The sequence below is a fragment of the Tiliqua scincoides genome, chromosome 7 (genome assembly GCF_035046505.1).
Source record: "Tiliqua scincoides isolate rTilSci1 chromosome 7, rTilSci1.hap2, whole genome shotgun sequence".
In the NCBI taxonomy this organism is placed as follows: domain Eukaryota; kingdom Metazoa; phylum Chordata; class Lepidosauria; order Squamata; family Scincidae; genus Tiliqua; species Tiliqua scincoides.
This window is the reverse complement of record NC_089827.1, coordinates 36,713,742-36,735,230: the sequence shown is the minus strand read 5'-3', so window position 1 is coordinate 36,735,230 and position 21,489 is coordinate 36,713,742. Positions and strand designations below refer to the sequence as shown.

The window sequence follows — 21,489 nt, the reverse complement described above, 5'->3', positions numbered from 1 at the left end:
TGTGGCAAGGAGTTCCACAGACCGACCACGCGCTGAGAAAAGAAATATTTTCTTTTGTCTGTCCTAACCCGCCCAACACTCAATTTTAGTGGATGTCCCCTGGTTCTGGTATTATGTGAGAGTGTAAAGAGCATCTCCCTATCCACTCTGTCCATCCCCTGCATAATTTTGTATGTCTCAATCATGTCCCCCCTCAAGCATCTCTTTTCTAGGCTGAAGAGGCCCAAACGCCGTAGCCTTTCCTCATAAGGAAGGTGCCCCAGCCCCGTAATCATCTTAGTCGCTCTCTTTTGCACCTTTTCCATTTCCACTATGTCTTTTTTGAGATGCGGCGACCAGAACTGGACACAATACTCCAGGTGTCCATATGCAACTTGTCCCTCAAAATGGCCACAGTGCCAGAGGATTGGAGGATAGCAAATATCATACCAATCTTTAAAAAGGGAAAGAGGGGGGACCCAGGAAACTATAGGCCGTTCAGCCTAACATCTATACCGGGTAAGATGGTGGAATGCCTCATCAAAGATAGAATCTCAAAACATAGACAAACAGGCCTTGCTGAGGGAGAATCAGCATGGCTTCTGTAAGGGTATGTCTTGCCTCACAAAACTTTTAGAATTCTTTGAAAAGGTCAACAAGCATATGGATGCAGGAGAACCTGTGGACATTATATATCTGGACTTTTAGAAGGCGTTCGACACAGCCCCCTCACCAAAGGCTACTGAAAAAACTCCACAGTCAGGGAATTAGAGGGCAGGTCCTCTCCTGGACTGAGATCTAGTTGAAGACAAGGGAACAGAGAGTGGGTGTCAGTGGGCGATTTTCACAATGGAGAGTGGTGAAAAGCCGTGTGCCCCAAGGATCTGTTCTGGGACCGGTGTTCTTCAACCTCTTCATAAATGACCTGGAGACAGGGTTGAGCAGTGAGGTGGCAAAGTTTGCAGACGGCACCAAACTTTTCCGATTGGTGAAGACCAGATGTGATTGTGAGGAGCTCCAGAAGGATCTCTCCAAACTGGCAAAGAGTTTGGGAGAGTTAGGACAGACAAAAGATTTCTTTACTTGGCGTGTGGTTGGTCTCTGGAACTCCTTGCCGCAGGATGTGGTGACGGCATTTGGACTGGATGCCTTTAAATGGGGGATTGGACAAGTTTCTGGAGGAAAAATCCATTACTGGTTACAAGCCATGTTGTGTATGTGCAACCTCCTGATTTTAGAAATGGGCTGTGTCAGATTCAAGGAGGGCACCAGGATGCAGGTCTCTTGTTATCAGGTGTGCTCCCTGGGGCATTTGGTGGGGCCGCTGTGAGATACAGGAAGCTGGACTAGATGGGCCTATGGCCTGATCCAGTGGAGCTGTTCTTATGTTCTTATGAACTGACATATGATGTGGTGGGATGGTCCTGGTGGTGCTGAGATTGGTGCAAATATAACTGCTGGGAAAAAGCACTCCTGGGATTTCACAAATTGCAGCCACTGCGTGAGCATCTTCAACACCGAAGTGCCTCCTCGTGATTCCAGCTGGGTCATATGTCTGATGGTGGCCTCACACATGCTCCCGTGGGCAGGCACAATAGTGGGAGCCTAAAAAGACTGAACCAACCAAGCCTATGTAAATTGCTCATTTATAGTGACAAGCATCCGTACCACATTGGAAATCTGGGGAAGCAGGCAAAATGCTAAATATTCCTTGCAGCATGGAGAACCAGTAGTGCCTGAGCCCATCATTTACTACCCTATATTAGAAATTGAAATACTGTTCTTTTCTTCCATTCCAATTTCTTTTACGCACTGTCATTTTTTAAAAAGCAATTGTCATTTATAGCTTTCTAATTCTTAGTTTATGTACTCAAATGTTGTGCTTTGTATTGACAGAAGAGGAACTGGCAACCCCTCCACTGGATGGCATCGTCCTTCCTGGAGTGACAAGGCAGAGCATTTTGGATATGGCGTACAAGTGGGTAGGTGTTTGTCATGTCTTTCGAAAGGTGGTTTTGTTATCTGAATGGCAATTGTGATTTATCCAAGTCTCTGATCTTCTAACTGTATCCTCAGAAAAGTTCTGCAACTGCAAGTCATTCGATAAGCAGAATGGCGATAACGTTTACTGCTATCTAGTTCTAGGGAGAACCAAGTGCAGTATCTGTCAGTCTCTTCAATCTGGCTCCTTCAATAAGATCTCATGGAAATGGTTATGATTAAGTTGGGGGTATCTGCTGAGTTGTCACCATCTACACCTTGGGGTCTCATGGCTTTTTACATCCTTCCCTGTTGCCTAAGATCACACGATTGAATCCACAGCCTAAAATTCTGCCCATGAGGGTGGGGAGACCTTCTTTATGCACTGGCAAAGCTTTCTATGGCATAGTTGTCAATCAGAGCCAATCCCCATGTAGTTCTCTACATTACAGCTGTTGTCTAAGGCAGTCATTCTTAGTGGAAGCCATATGGCCCGATGGGAGCCCTGGCACATTTGAAGGAGGCCACAGATTGAAAGCTGTGAGAAGGAGAACCCCAAAGATTTATTGGGGGGGCTGGTAGTAACTAACAACCCAATCCTAACCTGTGCTGGCACAGCCAGGCTGCGTGGCCTGCACTGTATACAGTGCAGGTTAGGAGGCAGCTGGAGGCCTTGTCAGGGTAAGGGGATATTTTTTCCCTTACCCTGTGTCAAGCTCTAGCCTGCCTTATGGGGATTCTCAGATCTGCGCCAACTATTTCGTATATAGTGCTGGAAGGGTAAGGAGGGGCATTAGAATATGGCAGGGGAGGCCTCCACCAATCCCTTCCTCTCCCAGGTCTGATCTGTCCCCCATTTTGTCCTCCCCCCACCCAGAAATTCCCCTCCTCACTTCTCTGCCACCCTACCCATGCTCCTGCTCTACCTGATGCAAGCCTATTTTCTCTGGCTGGTGCTGCTCCGGGATGCAGCGCCAGCAGGCTGATGCAGGCCTTTGAGCTGGTGCTGCCAGCTCACAAGTAGTTGTAAACATGCTTTATGGCATGTTTGCAACATTCTGAACTGGCGTAGGGACAATTGTGCTGGCTCTGGATGTTGTTTGGATTGCGCTGTGAATCAATGGAATACCCAAGCAGCATTTTATGGTCATAGGGATTGTAGCCAAAAAAAGGTTGAGAATGTCTGGTCTAAGGGTCAAATTACATCTTATGCTATAGCTACACAGAACAAAATCCTGACAGCTCCTTTTTCGTTGCAGAGTACTTCTGGCAGATGGTGTTGTGAGGCAGAGAAGGAGCAGAGGGGAAGTGGGTGTGTAACCCAGCCCATTTTCCCCCTGAAATTTCCCTTGAAGAGTTAAGTACTGCCCCACCCTCCCTCCACTGCATAAGGCTCCATTGCAGAGCTTAAGGGGCTTTGCAACTGAAGAGAGATCATAGGGATTTGTAGCATGTGGCTGCAATATAATGTGCAGTTTTCCTCATAACTGTAGTCAGATATAGGCAGGTTGTTTGCACTCTAAGCAAAGAAAATAGATCTTAGTAATCCGCGAGTGTGTTCTTTAGCTTGTGTCTCTCTTTTTCTGTGTGTCTTCTGCAGGGAGAATTTAAAGTGTCGGAGCGATACATCACCATGAGCGATCTCATAGCTGCCTTGAAGGAAAACAGAGTGAAGGAGATGTTTGGTGCTGGAACAGCTTGTGTTGTGTGCCCAGTTTCTACAATATTGTACCTGGGCGAGGTGAGGTTCAGTTCTACAGCTTTGCATACAGGATTTTTAGCATATAGGAGAGACATCTCAGTGAAGAGGGCTTCCTTGGTCCTCTGCAGGTCTTTTAAGACCTTAAAATGTCATGTCTGGTTTTTATGAAAAGCCAAGCTTTTTATGAAAAACCTGGTTTTTATGAACAGGCCTTTGGGAGGCCTTAGAAGGCATTCTGCAGGCCGGGGAGGCTGCACGCAGCCTCCCTGGCCCACAGAACACCCTCCAGAAGCGAGGGGACCTTCTGATGGGTCCATGTGGGGCCAACCCACAGATTCAGAGACCTGCAGATAATGAAATCCACAGATCCTGAATCTGCAAGCCCACTCTATACAGCAAGCCCACTCTATTGGTAGATGGGTTAGTAATGGTGGGGACTTAATTGTGAAGCTGCCCTGTGAATTGCAGTCAGAACAAAGTCTGCTGAGGGACATCAGGAATGGATAAGTGTCTCTGAAGGACAACTGTTTCACAATCTGAACTTTTTTCAACTACCTTACCCAAGACTTGTATTCTATGATAGTAGTTCCCAAACTTTTTAGAGACCCTATAGGCTGCTGCCTACCAATATAAATGCCAAGAGGCTATACTGGTATTGGGCAACAATGCTCCCCCCCCCCCCACATGTCGTAGCTTATTTAACTCTTGATGCACATAGCCTAATCTACCCTGACAGTTTTGCAAACTACCAAAAGTTGGGTACTGGACCCACAGTTTGGAGCTGCCCTTCTATGATTAATTTGCAAATGGAAACAACAAAGGAAGCCCATAGGAAATTGTCATGGCTCTGACCTCAAGTGATAGCCAGGACGTGGATTCCAAGGCACTGGTCAGATCTCTGACAACTGATGTCGAGTTGCAGAAATCAGGCTCTGACAGTGAGGAGGCCAGGATCCTGAACCCATGACACACACACACTGAAACAGTTTTTCCTGAGCCAAAGTCACCTGAAGGGTCCAACCCTAACTTGCTGGGAACCTATCACTCTTCACTGTCTGCTCACTGACACAAAGAATGTGTTAGGCAAGCAGTGACTGAGAGACAGCACAGTGCTTGGCTGTCAACCTGGACGTTGTCCCTTTAAAATGGGGGTCTCCAGACTTTTTGGTCAGAGGGCCGCATCAAATGTCTGGCACGGTTTTGAGGGCTGGAAAAAAAATTTAAATATAAAATTTATATAAATAAATTAGAGATGGAACTTAGAGATGTGAATAAATGAATGATTGGGCTCATTCATTCAACCTCTCTGGCCCTTAGAACACCCTCCAGATGCAACCAGAGCACAGTTCCAGTCATGTTCAGTAAAGTGGGCCAGGGGCTTTCAGGAGACAAGAGGCTGGCTGTGGGCTGGACAGAGGCTCATGGGGTGGAACGTAAGAGAGCTCAGCTGGAGCTGGAATTTGCTTGGATCAAGTTGCTCTCTTGAAGATCTCTAGAGTCTCTCTGATTGACTTGCCACTTACCACACCTGCTCATTGATCCCGATGTGAGGCCAAGACAGGATAGAAACGCAGTTGACAATTTGATTTTATGTGTGAAGTTTGAGTTTAAATACACGTTTCATAATTAATGTATGGGTGGTGGCTGCTTATTGTTTTTGTTTCAAAATTTAATTTTTTTCCCAGCAAATTGAGAACCTTTAGCAAGTATTGTAGACCTTTTGCTCTGTCTTCTGAACAATAAATCTAATGAAGTCATCATTCCTTTAAAAGGACAAATAAATTAGCTTCCTTTATGCTACTATTTCTGCTGATTACCATGGTCCTCTTTGTTTTTCTGCTTTTGTACCTAGAGAAACCCAGTCCTAAGGCCATCTCTTGGCCAGTTGTGTGAGATCTCAGTATGCAAAAAATACAGTCCGTATAGGATTTTGTTGTAACTTTATATAGTGATTTCACTCTTTCCCTAGAATTTGCACATTCCAACCATGGAGAATGGACCTCAGATAGCTACCCGGTTCTTGAACCAGCTGACTGATATCCAAGTAAGGGTTTCAATTCTTTCACATGATAATGGTGTAGAACAGTGGTTCTCAAACCTTTTAGCACTGGGACCAACTTTTTAGAAACCTTTCAGGACCCACCAGAAGTGATGTCATTAACCTGGAAGTGATGTCATGGCTAGAAGTGACATCATCAATTTAGGCTTCAAACCTAAGCCGTGATCAGCCAAAGGTTCCATTACACAGCACTTTCATGCTGTTATTTTGCATAGCTCAGAATTCAAACATTCCAGCTTGGAAGTCAAAGCAGAATGCAGACTTGGATCCTTCTCCAACCACACAGCCCTCCCCCTGTCCAATGTCCCATCTTCCCACCTCTTTAGAGTAAAGCACCATGTCTCTCTCCCGCTGAGAGCCTGCCTAGCTCAGCAGCTCTGTACTCTGTATTTTCAGTGACTCTGTATTTTCAATGACTGCTTGAGCTAGGCCAACAGACTGAGGCAAAGAGGCAAAGAAGGAAGGTCCATAGCCAGGGAGACAGACCAGGGACAGACTGCACTTGCTCCCAGTGTGGAAGGGATTGTCACTCCCGAATCGACCTTTTCAGCCACACTAGACGCTGTGCTAAAACCACCAGTCAGGGCGCGATACCATAGTCTTTAGAGACTGAAGGTTGCCAACTACAACTAACTGAGCTAGGTGCTACACGACCCACCTGAAATTGGCCCACAACCCACTTAATGGGTCCCGACCCACAGTTTGAGAAACACTAGTATAGAAAATGAAGACGATTGAGTCGCTTTTCACATTTCCATCATCCCAATCAAAACATATTAGATGGAATAAAACTTTGCTCCACTCATGTCCATTGCTCCCTATACCGTGGTGCAGTCCTCTTGTGGGCCTGTATCATCTTAGAATATATGTGTGTTTGGGGGAATCATTTGTTTGAATCTGTGTGTAAAGTTATCACATCAGGGAGAAGACATGGCTAGTGCTTTTCATGGAGAATTGTTTTCAAACATTTGTTGTGAAATGGCACAGTCTTCCCACAGTTCCAGATAAAGTCCTTAAGGAGAGGACTCAATCTTAAACATGACACAGGTGTTAAGAAAAACACCCAGGCCCTGTTCCATGTGGTTGGGTTCTGGTGCTCAGTAACACATTCTTTCTGGGGAGGAGGGCAGTGTTCCCACTAAGGTGTGCAGTGGCATTGCTGTGCACCTCCCAGCTGAGCTCCACGCAGCTTGGACCTTGGCAACCCAGAAGTTTGGCTGTGATGTGATGATGTCATCACTGAATGTCCAGAGGTAGTGTTGCAATGTTTCATGATGCCATGCAGCTTCCAAAGGGGTCCACGCACCAGCATGGGCCCCTTAGAGGGTATGGTGGTGAAAGGTTATTTTCCTCATGATCATGGATAAAGGGTCTTTCACTTACTAGTCCAATTCTGAGCTATATAGTGTCTTACAATGCAGTTGCATTGCCAGCTTGGGAATAATGGCTATGGTGTTACTTTAAAGCAGCCATTCTCAACCTTTTTTTTCCTTTTGTGTGTGTGTGTGTGGAAGGGAGGCTATGGCTCCTTAGGAGCTCTTCTCAGGTTCCAAGACCCACATGTCAAACAAGGGCAAAGCACAAACAGATAAACATAAAAAGCCCTTCTTACAGTTTTAAGTCTGTGGCCCCCTTCAAAAGTGCTAGGGCTCCCCACGGGACTATATCTTCCATTGAGAATGGCTGCTTTAAAGGATCTTCATTTCTAAAAATCTTATTAACTGCTGATCATCCCCTAGTTTTAGCAATATTAATCCATTTAATTTCAGGTTTAACCAAAAATTCACCTTGCAAGTCATATACCATGGTTGGATAGTCACATGGTTCTGACAATATTGCACAGCTGTTTCAGTGTTGGATGGTCACAGAAAGTGCTGCCTATGCTTGGAAGACACCATGTTTCCACAAAATATAGGCTTTGGGGTATTTTACATATTACACAAAAGCAAACACAAATTTGTCACAGAAGACACACTCAACTGATTCCTGCAACCAATTGCAGCTTCCTATCAAATGTACCAGTTTAATGTACTTCTCTGTTATGCTTATACCCTACATTTCTGGTATCCTTAAAAACATATTTTGGTCCCAAAGCTATGATTCAGAGACTTAAATTTTTTTTACTACTACTGCTGCTACTGTTACTACACAAATAAATATTTATGTGTGCTTTTTTCAAAGTGGTTTATACAGCAGCCGAGGTTAGAAAGAAATGTTAAAAGATGGTTCTCTTTCCAAAGTGGCTTTTTAAAATTATTCAGTCACCTTGTTGGTGTTAAGATGTCTGGGCAGTGCCTGGATCTAAGTCTGCCAGGGAACAGCGGACTGATTCACAGCACAATACTACGCATGTCTCCTCAGAAGTAACTTCTATATGGGGCTTACTCCCTGGAAAGTGTGTATAAGATTGCAGCCTCAGACGACGAAACAAACCTTGGTTTGCTGAGTTGTGAATGTGACCTAAGACCTTCCTGTGACTTAAAACAAACCAAAATGCCCAGCTGTGCAAGCTGAAGAGGTAAGAGAGAAGGGAGCACACAGGCTCAGCAGGTGTGGGGAAGCTGTTATGGCCCAACAAATTATTATTTGTTGGCTCTGAGCCAGCCCTATGTATGCCATCTTGAGTTTCATTATGGAAGTCAAATGAGAAATAAATTAGATGTACACCTCTTAGAGAATGTCATGCCTAAAGTGAGTCCGTATAAGACTGGGAGAACTAGTATCTGGTGAAAGACAGGGCTGATTGGCATTCTGTCCCCGTGGTGGATGATCTGATATTTAATTATCTGTGCTTCATTATCCTTTATTCCTTAACTAACACTCTCCACTTTTTGTTTCAGTATGGAAGAGAAGACAGTGAGTGGACAGTCATGGTGTCATGAACGTAAAAGGGCAGTGAAGGCTTGGGCCTTCTGATAACACAACAGGGCAGGCCGATGTACCACCTGAACGACGACCAGATTTACCGTAGCTCTGCATAGCGTAGTCAGTGTGTTATCACTTTGTTCCTGGGCTGGGGGTTGATTGTTTCCATGTGCCAGGGAGTGAACACAATCGTTTTGATTTCCTACTGTGATTTTTGCTCTAGAGTAGAAACCTGTCTTCTGGTAGAGGTGCTAGATGTAAGCAATAGACACTTTCCTAACGGTTTCCTTGGTGCCCCCTTGTGTCCTTGGTACAGTCAACAGGCGTGCTTGAAAAGATCTTCAACTGCTCTTCAGTGTGTAAACCAAGTATTCTTTATTTTTCTCCGCCTTTTCACCTGGTTGCTTGTTACATGCAATGCAAATGCTAAATGACTCAGACAAATCTTTTGTTATCTCATGGAGTCCATTCCTTATTTCTAACTTTGGAAGGTAAAAAGTTTTAACTTAAGATTTTTTTTTTTTTTTTGGTAATGTGTTTTCTGATTTTCGTGAGAAATTTGTTCTAAATTCTCAAGACTCTGAGAATTCTCCTTCTTATGATTCCCACTTTCATTTCAGTTACTGAGGAGGCTGTTTCTTAAAGCTTCTCAATAAGAAAGATTGAATTGAATTCTCTCTGTGGTACTTGGTCACACCATGCCATGGGGTGGATTCAGCGACTCTTTTTTCTTACCAGAATGTGACTTCTGCAAGCACCACACTTTGGGATAAGTATGGAATTAGCTTGTTGGAAGTTGGTGCTCCAAGAAGCAATTGGTCTGTTGGTACCTGTAACATGCCTTCAGTCCCAGTCACATCCCACTGGGGGCAGCCCAACATCAGAAGGGCTGGAGCAGACAAGGTCACTTGCACAGCTCAGGGCACAAAGGAGGCATATGAGGCAAAATAACTGCTTGCATTCCTTTTATTCTGGGAGGTTGCCATACAGTCTTTATGTTGTATGGGATGTTGCCATACAGTTTTATCCATTTCCTTCACCCCCTCAGACCTAGCCATCCCCCAGCTTGTGGTTTCTTCACTCAAGTTTCACTCTGCTGAATTTCTATGCCCAGGATTACAATTGCCTTGTCTGTGCCCAGCTCTGATTGTTGTCTGGGCTTAGGTAATCTGACCCTGATTGTTGTTTGGGCTTAGGTAAATGTGAATCTTTGGCCAGTGGGGCTTCCTGGAGAAAAGGCGGTATGCAGTGTCCCTATCACTCCTGCCAATGGACCACCCATGCCCTGAGAGGAATGCTTTACCTTTGCCCTCTCTCCAGCACCTGGGGTTTCCCCAGTCTCTGCCTTGTCCAACCTTCTCCTGTCCTTGTGTCTCATCTTCCTCAACCTGTCTCTGGCTCTCCTCATTTCTGCTGAATAATTTCTGCCTTTCCTTCTCCATGCAGGTCTCATCCCATCAGTCATCCTTTCACTTTCACCATTCATCTTTCAGCTACCTCCTCACTTTCACTTCTAGCTTTTTGCTCCTCTTTTTTTCCCTGCCTGTGTCCTCTGCCCATTCTTTCCAGGTCTATCTTTTGACCGTTCTTGCATGCCTTTCTTGCTCCGCTGTGTCTCATTCCTCCTCACTTGCCTCCCTGTCTTTTCCCTCTATATTCCCTCCCCTTCTGAGGCTCCAGCCACTCCAGCTACAGAGGTCCACAGGGGTCCTGCGCCTTTTCTTGCTTCCTCTGATGCTCAGTGATGATGTTATTGCTGAGTTGCCGGAGTCATCCCTTGCCACCTCCCACAGCTCCTTGCTGTAGCAGAGCCTCCACAGTGCCACAAGGCCCCCCACTTTGAGTAAGGCAGATTTTAATGGAGATGGCTAGTGTGTGGTGGCTTTGCAGATTACCACACTTTAAGTTCTGTTTGGTGACCCAATTTTATGTAGTTTCTATGATGTAGTGATTGCACAGCTGGTTCCTCCAAACACTAGCTGTGGCGACCAGTTGGGTGTGTGTACCCACTAGCTGTGGGTACACACACCCAATTGCTGTGTATACCTCCCTCACACAGTCTAATTCCACTTGACTTCCATAATGCTGCAACGATCAAACAAGTGGAAGGGCAGAATTGCTGCTTGAATGCAGGCTTGATCTACTGGAAGAACAAATAAGGTGCTATCTTGGGCATTCCGAGATGTCAGAGAGCATCTAGAATATGTTGTCCACATCTCAAACATCTTAATAAGTCTTTTAGAGATTTATTAATTATAGGTATGGGAAGCTGGAGGGAATGTGACTTACTCCCAGTTGTTCTTGCACTGTTGCTTACTCGTTTATTGCAGTCTCTTTTTTTGGATGATTCCAATTTTGGCTGCATAGAAAATGAGTTATTCTGACTTTTTTTTTTCCTTTCTTCCCACATGAATTTTGCCATCCAGTAATGGGATTTTTAAGTTCTTGGCTTGCCCCTTTCTGAGCTAGCTTTAAAACATCTCTTGCCAAAGAGGTTACTTACTACAGTGTTCAATGCTGTCAAATGCCACGAACAAGGTATTTATTGAGTTAACATTGCCATAGCTTCATGGGGCAGCATGCTGGTAAGATAGCCAATAAAACAGTATAGAGAACAGGTTCTCTGTTTTGCTGTTGCACTAATGTGGTACTTAGGGAACTAATAAGTGTTGTTGGGGTTTTTTTTTTGTATAAAGGGGAAGGGTGAAATTTTGGGAAACTTGTAACTGCCGCTTTTCTAACAGAGCCTACCTCTAACTGGATTTGCTTACACCTTGAAATATGCTTCGCACTTTCTGTATCTGTCCCCATTTCTTCTGGTCTCATAGCAAATGAAAACATTCAGAAAAAGCACACAGTAGCATACTCTTCCAAGTGGGTCTTCAGACTGCAGTTGGAGGAGATGACAAACATAAGGTTGCATTCAGACATACAGTTTTCTGAGTGTGACATGCTAGTGCCTCTGGGAGAAGGGGTTATAGCATTGTCTTCTCTCCGACATACTAGCTTTCCATGTGCAAGAGTTTTTGGATGTAGGGGGCATTCAGATAGACAGTCTCCCACTTGCATTTTAAAGTGTTTGTGTACCACAGAGAACTCTTTTGACTGCTTTTTCAGAGTGTTTGAACTGGCTCTTAAAGCCCAATCCTTTACATTCATCTGTTAGAGCCAGCCGTACAACTTGGAGTAAGTCGTACAAGTTGTTGCATCCCTTCGAATCCCAGATACAACCAGCAGCTATTCCTGAGATTGTAGTGGGACTTTCTCCAGATATCTCAGCAGCAGGAAATGCAATCAACTGTATCCATTACATTCTCAGTTTAATCAATGTGAATGTGGGACTGCTCACCTTAAGAAAAAAATATATTGCCTGAGCCTGCTCTAGGCTGGTGAGCAATGGATTTTTAGACAGATTTGCGTTTCATAAGTGTTTATTACTTTTTTGAAGACCAGTTGAAGTTGATCGTACCAGTGTTCTATTTAGAATACAGATGTTAAGCACAAACCACTGTGCCACCTATAGTAGAAGTAGCACTGTGTATGTCTTCTTCCAGTCACTTGAGCGTGTATTGTGCTCCAGTCATTGTTCAGTTTTATTCCAAGTATTGATAGCCACTGGTGTGGGGCTCCCAACTCTCCTCTCATTAGACTGGTGGCCACAGTGTTAAACAGGATACACTGCAGTTATAACGTTGGGCTGAGGGGTTACTTGCACAAGGCCACTATCATACCTGAAGAGTGCCTTTTGACTAGGAAGTGTGTCCCCACATTAAGAGTTCCGTAGCACCTACAAAGATTGAAACAGTACCTTCAATATATTAGGGCAAATGTGGGGTCTAAACACTTTATTTTTCCACTGTAAATGGCAGAAGAGGGGAGAGTTTGAATTGGATAAGCAAAGTGAGAAAGGGTGCTTAACCCTCCCCCTGCTTCCCCCCCACAACTTTGCCCCCCAGCCATTTTTCTCTCAGCCAGGGTTCTCGGATGTGTGTTTGCCACCTCAGACACAGAGAGGGGATTACAGGGGGAAAGTGGCAGGCAGGGGAATAATAGGTCAACTCCTGCGGAAAGACCCTCCCCCCACTGCTTTGAGGGGAGAAGTGTTTGCTTGTGTTTTGGGATCCTGTGGATTGCCAGATATGTAGTTCTAGCCTAAGATGTGTTCTCTCAAGCAAATCCTTTATCTGTATGAAATGCTCCCCTTTTGAGAGAGTTGGAAGGAAATGATTTTATCTTAGTTGGTCGACTGAATATGAAAACCCTTTGATTTACAGGAGCAGGGGATCCATATGCAAAGGTTATTGGAACAACAGACCCAACCAAATTCCAGCTTGCTGGTTTGCAGATATTCTGAATACCTCTTTCCCTAGTTTTTTGTCTGATCTTTCAGAAGATGTGAGTCTAGGGAGCATGTAAATGAAAGCAAAGGTTCACAGGTTTCTGGGGCAGTATCCTTTCTCCCCCCCCCCCCCCACAGCATTTACCATGGTTAGCTGGTAGAGATGGGGATTGATGGACTTTCCCTTTAAGTCTAACTTTTCAGGTGGCAGACAATCAAGAACATTTGGGGAGTTCTTAGGAAGTCTGGCAATGTCAAGTAGCTTAGTTGATTCCTGAGTGGAGAGGATAAAGGCATGCTGTTACCCCTAGAAGCTGTGGTCTTACTAGAGTGGTATAAATTTTTTGCCCCAAAGGCAAAAACCTAAACCAAACCTAAACTAAGTTTGAAGTGGATTTACCATGGGTCTACCACAACCTCTGCCAACTTGATGGAATCTGGTGTTGATATGCTGTTCGTTAGTTGTGATTTTTTTTTTCTATCCAGCTCTCAGCTGAGGCTAACCTGAAGAAAGACTGTAAACTGAGTGCCAAATTGGAAAAATTTGCCAAAATGATGAATTGTTTCTTAGCAGTAAGAGATAGCCACATCCAGTGTACTCCTGTTACACCAAACACCTTGACAAGGGTTCAGTTTGTCAGAGTAGTTTCCATGAAAGTGGCGAAAGGAGAATGGAGAGTGACTTTTGCTTTCTTTCCAAACCCTACTGGTTTCATGAAAGGGGGTGTTTTAATTCCCCCCCCCCAACTAGAATTTGCACAGCATCTGGAAGCATGAGAAGAGGAAGCTCAGGTCTTTCTCTCACACTGTCTTTGGACTGCACAAAATGGCCTTTAAGTTTAGGCAGTGCAAGCAGTGGGTCCAAAACATTAACTTTTGGCTGCTGCTCTCATAATGGACTTGTTGGAATTAACTCACTTTGCTCGGTTTAAGAGCTGGCTGGTATTAGCAGAGGCCCTCAATGTTGGCCTTCTGAACTCCTCCTCTTTGGCTCTTGTTGTGCTGGCTGTGTGCTACCAGTGCACACTGTGCTGCCAAGGGGTGTGGGGATCCTCGAACACCTCTCTGCAGGGTTCCCCATGTCTCAGAAACCCACTTTTGGTGTGCAATTGCGAAATTGGAAGCAGGCTGCAATTCTGTTTTTAGCTTTTCTGAGACATGGGGAGCCCTGCAGAGGTGTCTGAGGGGCCTGGGCTATGGCAAGTAAAAACAAAAGAAAAACAGAAACAAAACACTCTTCTATCCCTGCTGGCAGTGCAGTTGTGGCAGTTCCATCACCACCATCCCCCTGGCCCCGCAAAGAGTGGTTCCCAAACTCCGAGAGAGTTTGGAAACGGCTGCGCTAATCTAATTGTGCATCCACTGCTTTCTGGCACTGTCCATATATCCAAATGGGCATAATTTTTTTTTACAAAGATGGGAAGTGCCTTGAACAATGATCCTGCTGCTCTGTAATGACATCTGTGTTATCTATGGAGATTGCACAAAGGAAAAGGGAAGGGAAACATGTATATGGTTAAAATGCCAATACCCTTCTAGTGAGAAGGGTAATTTGGTTAACACTTGGATAAGAAAATTCATGGAAGTGCAATTTAGCCCAAGTTCCAGATCTGCTCTGTGCTCACAAGGTGGATTAAACTCTTTAGAACCCTCCATGTGGAACTTCTCTTTGGATATAATCATATGGAGGAAATAACTGACTCACTAGTACCATTCTGACAAGGTGCTGCTCCCCAAGGCCTTTTGCATGAGCACTGCAGATTAAAAAAGGTGCCAGATTCGCATTGTGAATCGTTGTTGAGAAGTAGTATTAGGCAGTCATATGCAGGCCAGCCACTACTGCTTCCAGACCAGATTTACTCCCATATTCTCCTGTGTAGACAGCAGAGGGAGGGCCAGTGCAGTTATGTGTGGCCATATAGAGCCAGCAGGGTCAAGATGCATTGCCATGTGTTGCCATAGAGAGCCAGCAGGGTCACAATATAGATCTGCATCAAACTGCAAGTTGCAGACATGACCTTTATCATGGACCATTAGATTTAGATGTAACCTAAATAAAGTGTATATGTTCAGTGTGGAGAGAGGGCATGAGCCCAAATAAACCTCTAGGGAAGAAACTGCACGTTGTGCATGATCTTTTCAAGAGCAGCTGTTAAGAACAACCTGTATTTGTCATGAGAAGTGGTACTTATACACATTAGAAACTTATTTCACCTGGTAGAAGCCAAAGTGCTAGTATTCACCGCCCAAGATGCACAGTGGTTCTAAGCACTATTATAAACAGCTGTTCACTGAATGCAATTGGCATATTGGCTGCGATCCTCAGGCGTGCACATGCCAGCCGTGTGCATGTACCAAGATTTCTCATCTGTTCTCTCTTCAGCTTTTCCACCAAGCTTCCAAACTGCATTTTAAGGTCAAGCAGTTAAGAGGTCCACACAGGGAGCTAGTGAACAAGGTGCAGAAATGTTGCGTGCATGCATGTGTTTATGTACCTCTCTGCTTTGTGGCCATAGAGTTTAACCAGAGTGCATTGTTGTGTCTTTGAAACGTGCTACATGAGTCATCTCTTTTTTGTACCCTGGAACTATCTATGTGAATTGATGCAATCTGTATGAGGTTTTCTTTCAGACTGTCATCACCAACAGTCCAGGTTTTTAAATTTGTCTTTTCTTAAATGTTAATGAGGTTATCAGATCACACTCAAACCAGCAGAGTATTTTGATATTGCGTGACAATCCTATGAGAAAATAAAAAGAAAAACTATACCTTCTATTGTCTGTGGTGTTTATTTTTCCATAAAAGCAAAACTCCCACCCAAGACAAAAAGTAATAATATGAATAGCAGTAATGTCCATGGTGAGGCTTGTACTTAAGTGTGGAGTGAAGCTCAAGACATACTCCATGATCATGTGCAGAGGCGGATAATAATTGCAAGGATTAATATCTAGCCTTTGGGCTTCCGAAGGTTTCCTTTCGCTAACAGAAGAAGACTTCATCTGATTTAAGGGAATCTATGGATGTGCCCTGTTGTCTTTTTGTTCTCTGTCAGATAATTGATGTTGATTAATTTGTACAGCAACATAAATGACTTTTGTTTCAAGCAGCAGAATAGCTTCATCAGTCTGCAATCCATTTAACAGCTCCATCCTCATGAAAGGTTACAAAAGCAGAACCTCTGGACTGCTGTCTTTAAGTGTAATGGCCATCTTGGAGATGCTGCCACAAACGGCAGGAGGTGTTCTACTGCTTCTACTGGCTATCTGTGATATCTGCTGATATCGATTGATATCTACTGGCTATCTGTAGGAATGCAGGTAAACCAGTGTGGGCGGCAAACAGTGGGAAGAATGGGGGGGTTTTTGGGCAGGGGAGGCAGTACAGGAGAGGGAGGGAATAGCAGCAGCAAAATCGATCAAAAATCAGAATTGCTGGTAAAGATATGAGGAGTCCCATTGGGAAAGTGGAGGCTTACTCTGGGGTGAGGGGGAAAAAATTTCTCTTGAGAAGGCCTCCATGACCACTACCACCCCTGTAGGATGCAGTGTGTACCGCATTGGCACAGTTGCATCAGCACTGGGGTTGTTAGTTAAGACTGGGCCCTAACATTCCCAAAATGGACAGATCGTTTCAAGTAACTCTCAGTTTTCTGCTACCTGCTTCCTAGTCAGTGAATAATATCCCTTTTTTTTTTAAAAAAAAAAATACAAATTCAAAAGCAAACCAATGACAATTGAAAAGGCACTACTGCTTGTCCTCACTTGCTGCAGCAATTGACTGGATGTGGAGGGGAGTATGGAGGAAAAAGCATCCCTTAACAGCCCAATCCTATCCTGTGCTGGAACAGGCCATCTGGCTGGTCTGCAGTGTATCAAGTGCAGGGTAGGAGGTGGCTGCTGTGCAACTCAGAGCATTTTCCCCTTACCCTATGTTACATGGTAGCCACCCCAATGGGGCTACTCAGATCTGCACCAGTGAATTCACAGGCACAGATCTGAGCAGCTTGGAGTAACGCTGGGCTGCTCAGGTGGGGGTTGAGGATCTGACCTAGGTTGCTCAGTCGAGTCCCACACCACTCCTGGGCCCAGGCCTCCCAACAACCTGTCATCGTCGGCCATGAAACACCCCTGCTCTGCCCTCCTCCCTGTCCAACCCCCACCCCTGCACCAGCCGCCCTCGGCCGGCTTAACCTTACCTTTCCCTGGTGGTGCAGAGGCTGGTTTTGGCCTCCATGGGCTGACTCAGCCAACTCCTAAGGAGGCACAAACATGCCTTACAGCACATTGGTGACACTACAGTGCAAGGGACTTAAGCCAGCCCATCTGAGGGTTGGGATTGCGCCCTAAGTCATGTATCCAGCGAGGCACCGCTGGGATTCGAACCCAAGATCTCCTGTTTACTAGACAGGTGCTTTAACCAACTAAGCCATGGCGCCACTTAAGTCATGTATAGAGGTAGAAAAAACAGGTAATGGAAAAAAAAAGTGCGCGCACACAACCACTTTCTGTACTTCTCATTTTTGTTTTAAAAAAATAGCCCAAAAACGGAGAAAAAGCAAAACACTTTTATTTGGTTTTTATTATTTAATGGGGAGTGCTTGGGGAGTAATGACTGTGACTGCACATGCTGACACTATGCCACCTATATAACCTACCTAGTACACTTTCAAGGTGATTATAATTTATAATGCAAATTTTGAATAAAAACACATAACACTGCTTTCTGCACTTCTAACTTTGGGAAAAACGACTGTGGACTGGCGGTGGATGAGTGGGGAGGTGGGGCCAGGATCTGGCACAGCAAAACACCTAAGTACTCCCCTCCTCCTACTGCACACTGTGCAGGAATATTCCAATGCAAGCAGCGTTACTTGAGAGGAGGATACCAGGAAAGGGGATGGAGATTCTCCCCCATTCCTTGGGTACCTTGTGAATGCATTTCCCTTCTGGTCAAACAAACACACATATGGAACAGTATAGAGTAGTAGTTCTCAAACTTTTAGCACTGGGACCCGCTTTTTAGAATGAGAATCTGTCAGGACCCACTGGAAGTGATGTCATGACCAGAAGTGACATTATCAAGCAGGAAAATTTTAACACTCCTAGCCTGCAGTCCTACCCACACTTCCCCAGGAATAAGTCCCATTTACTAACATTGTTAAAAACTTATACACAATAGCCTGTTAAAAGTACAGATCTGTAACATTTCCCCGAATGCCATCACATACCATGGTAGCATCAAGTCTTCTATATTAAAAATAAAACATTGAAATAAATGGGGACCCACCTGAAATTGGCTCGCGACCCACCTAGTGGGTCCCAAACCACAGTTTGAGAAACTAACTATAGAGAACTTTATTTTTTTAAAAAGCAGTCATTAGTAAAAGGGATCTCTTCCACTCAAATTGGGCGAGAATTGGAAAAGTCCAGAAATATTAGTAGGCATATTTGAAAGCAACAAGAAAACTAACTTCCTAAACAACATACTTAAAGCTTACAAGACTTACATGTTGATAGTGCCAAGCCAACTGACAGAGCCTTCAGCAGAATGGGGCCAAGAGTCCTCCCTCTCTGAGCACACCTTGCCCATTTTATCCCCTTTACCCAAATTGGTTCATGGTCTGTGTTGGACCAATCAAGCTCTTCATAATTCTGCTCAATCACACTTAGCTCATCCCTCAATCTGTCACTCTTCTCACAAATGTACCAGTTCTATTTCAAAGCATTGATCTTTCAATTTCCATCATTTTAGTCACGGGCAGCCCAATCCTAACCTGACCCAGAACAGGCAGGCCAACTGGCCAGCCTTGCATCCAGAGTAGCGTTGGGGCCAAAAGTGGCTCAGCCCAGGGCAAGGGGAATCGCTTCCCCTTACCCTGTGTTGCACTACAGCAGCCCAATGGGGCTACTCAGATCTGCACCACCCAAGAGGTGGTGCACATCCAAACAACCCAGAGTTGCTCTGGGCTGCCCGGGACCGGAGTTAGTCCAGGAGGGAAGAGTCTGGAAGAGTCCAGAAAGGAAATGCATTCGCAAGGTACCCAAGGAAAGGGGGAGAATCCTCCTCCCAAGTAACCCTGCCTGCATTGGAGGATTCCTGCAGAGTGTGCAGAAGGAGGAGGGGAGCACTTAGTGGTTTTGCTGAGTGGAACAGGCTTGGAGGAGAGACTTGGGAGTATGCTGGGGCTGGAGTTCCTTTGGTAGTTGGGAAGGTGCACCCCCCCAGCATCCTGAACTCCTCCGTTGGAGGGGCCAAGTGTGTTACACCTTCCCAGGTGCTGCCTTCTGCATGCGGACTCAGAGGAGGCTAATAGATAAATTAGGAACACATGAATCAAAATTGGTCTTAATGTGACTATCTAGCCTAGTGATTATTCCACCAACTGGTAGTACTCTCCATAGGGAGAGATCTTTCCCAGCTTGGTGTCTACATGATGTCTTTTCAACTAGTGCTGGCAGGGATTGAACCTGTGACCTCCATCCAAAATCATTACTCCATGCTACAATCCCTAACTGCTCAAACATCTTCTGAAGAACCCTGAAACATGTTGCATTTCCAGATACTAATCTTTGTAATAAATCTATCTCTGTACAAATGACAATGACATAATTTGAGATATTAGGTTCTATTGTCTCTCCCCCCCCCCCCCGCCAGCCTTTCTGCTTAGGCAGAAACTGCACAATTCCCCAAGCTAATAATGGATTGTAAAAGAACATCTGTGCATCTTTCCTTCCCATGTGCACTATTTGTTTAATTGTGGTGGATTAACATAGCAAGGGGATGGTACATCATAACTAGGCAATTATCCATTCTTCATCGCTTAGTTATGGTCCTGCTAATTGGTCGTTTAACACATAAGATAGGCTAACATTAGGAACATTTGGGGCTGTTCAAAGAAGAAATCAACAAATTAATATTGTTGTGTGATATTTGCATAATTGGCTGCAATTATTTAATGTTTAATTGGGTTGATCAAATGCGATTCACCCCCCTCACATGTGTATGTGATTTGCAAGTGGTGGGACTTCAAAACTACAATGGTTGATTCCTGTTTGTGTGTGTGTGACCTTACTGTCTCCTTACTACTTTTAAAAAAGATTTGGGGGACCCAGCATCCACTGAAGTTTATGTTCAACAAATCAGGAGGAAAATAACATCTTAATATGATACTTGTGGTCTGTTGCATAAGCTGGAGTTTCCTACAGATTTGAAAAGTTGTGAAAGCAATGATACCTGGACAAAATACTGTCATTTATGTTGAAAGTAAGTGGGCCGCTGTGAGATACAGGAAGCTGGACTAGATGGGCCTATGGCCTGATCTAGTGGGGCTGTTCTTATGTTCTTATGTTTATGTTCCCTTTGCACATTTCTAGGCCTGGTTCATTCATTACTTGAGCAGATTGATCACCATTGTGATGCCAGGTTGTATGGATGTCTGCTTACATGGTTAGGGGTTGTGCTGAGCGCTGCCCAAGTTGTTTAGGGAAGCCAATGGTTGTCATGCCCCCAAATGGGTGGTTTTGCTGCCCAGACCACATCTGTATCCCTTTACTCATCCGTATCCCTTTACTCAGCATAGCATGTTTAGTACAGCTGCACTGTAGAACAAGTTGAGTTTTGTGTGATTCACTGTTCATCTCTGTTATTGGAAGGCATTTGGCATTTTTCTCTACTTTAGTCATAGTCTTGGAAACCACTTTAAAGCATACTATGGACAACTGATGGACCACAGACTACAGTTTAAGAGTCATTACTATAGATGCTCTCTTGGGCACTATGTGTTACTATCTTCTGAGAACAGCGCACACACATTACCTCTTGATGTATGGTCCTAATTCACGGAAATACACTTTATTTATTCTGAAATGTATAACCTGCCAGGCTAGCCCCCAAAACAGAGTCTCTGCATGGCTGATATTCCCCATAAGAAGTACACAGCAGATTTTAAACACAGCTCTGATGCAGCAGAATGCAAAAATCCAATGTCAGAGACAACAGTTAGACAGTCCAAAACCTTTCTTTGAGCAAACTTTGAGAGGCTCCTAGGCAGGGAGTTCCAAAGAGAGGAACCAAATACAGGTCGTCCCTCATTATCTGCTGGGGTTCCGTTCCAGAACCTCTAGTGCAGGGGTTTCCAAACCCCAACCTGGGGTCAGATGCAGCCCGCGGAGCATCTCTATCTTGCCCGCAGCCAGCCTCTGATCCCCTGAAAGTTTCTGGCCCAGTTGACCAAACACAACCAGAGTTGTGCGTGTGGGGTGAGGGAATGTGGGTCCATTTAAGTATATGCTTTATTTCTTGGGCTGTGTTAGTGCTTGGAGCAATCCTGGACATTTAAGCCCATTCATTCATTCATTTCAGTCATTCATCTAAGTTCCATCTGTAATGTATTTATTTAAATTTTATATTTAATTTTTTTCCTGCCCTCAACGCTGTGCCAGGTATTTGATGCGGCCCTTTGGCCAAAAAGTTTAAAGACCCCTGCTCTAGTGGATAAAAATTCCATGGACAAAAAAAAAAAACAGTGGAAAAATAAAGACCCACTTCCAGGTTTCTTGCCCCTCC

The 21,489-nt window shown here is 44.6% G+C and overlaps 1 protein-coding gene and 1 non-coding gene across 3 annotated transcripts in view; one reads left to right on the top strand and one right to left on the bottom strand.

Moving 5' to 3' along the window:
- Positions 1-15,697, top strand: part of BCAT1 (branched chain amino acid transaminase 1) — a 77,337-nt gene extending 61,640 nt beyond the window's left edge. For both annotated transcript variants that reach the window (XM_066633107.1, XM_066633105.1), the window contains 4 exons: positions 1,876-1,961; positions 3,560-3,700; positions 5,631-5,705; positions 8,561-15,697. In XM_066633107.1, coding sequence (XP_066489204.1) covers positions 1,876-1,961; positions 3,560-3,700; positions 5,631-5,705; positions 8,561-8,602 — 344 coding nt within the window. In that variant the 3' untranslated portion in view covers positions 8,603-15,697. The remainder of the gene's footprint in view (positions 1-1,875; positions 1,962-3,559; positions 3,701-5,630; positions 5,706-8,560) is intronic.
- A 1,588-nt stretch (positions 15,698-17,285) lies between these two features.
- On the bottom strand, positions 17,286-17,359 carry TRNAT-AGU (transfer RNA threonine (anticodon AGU)). Its single transcript has one exon. It is a non-coding gene; the product is annotated as a tRNA-Thr (tRNA).
- Positions 17,360-21,489: the final 4,130 nt, after the last annotated feature.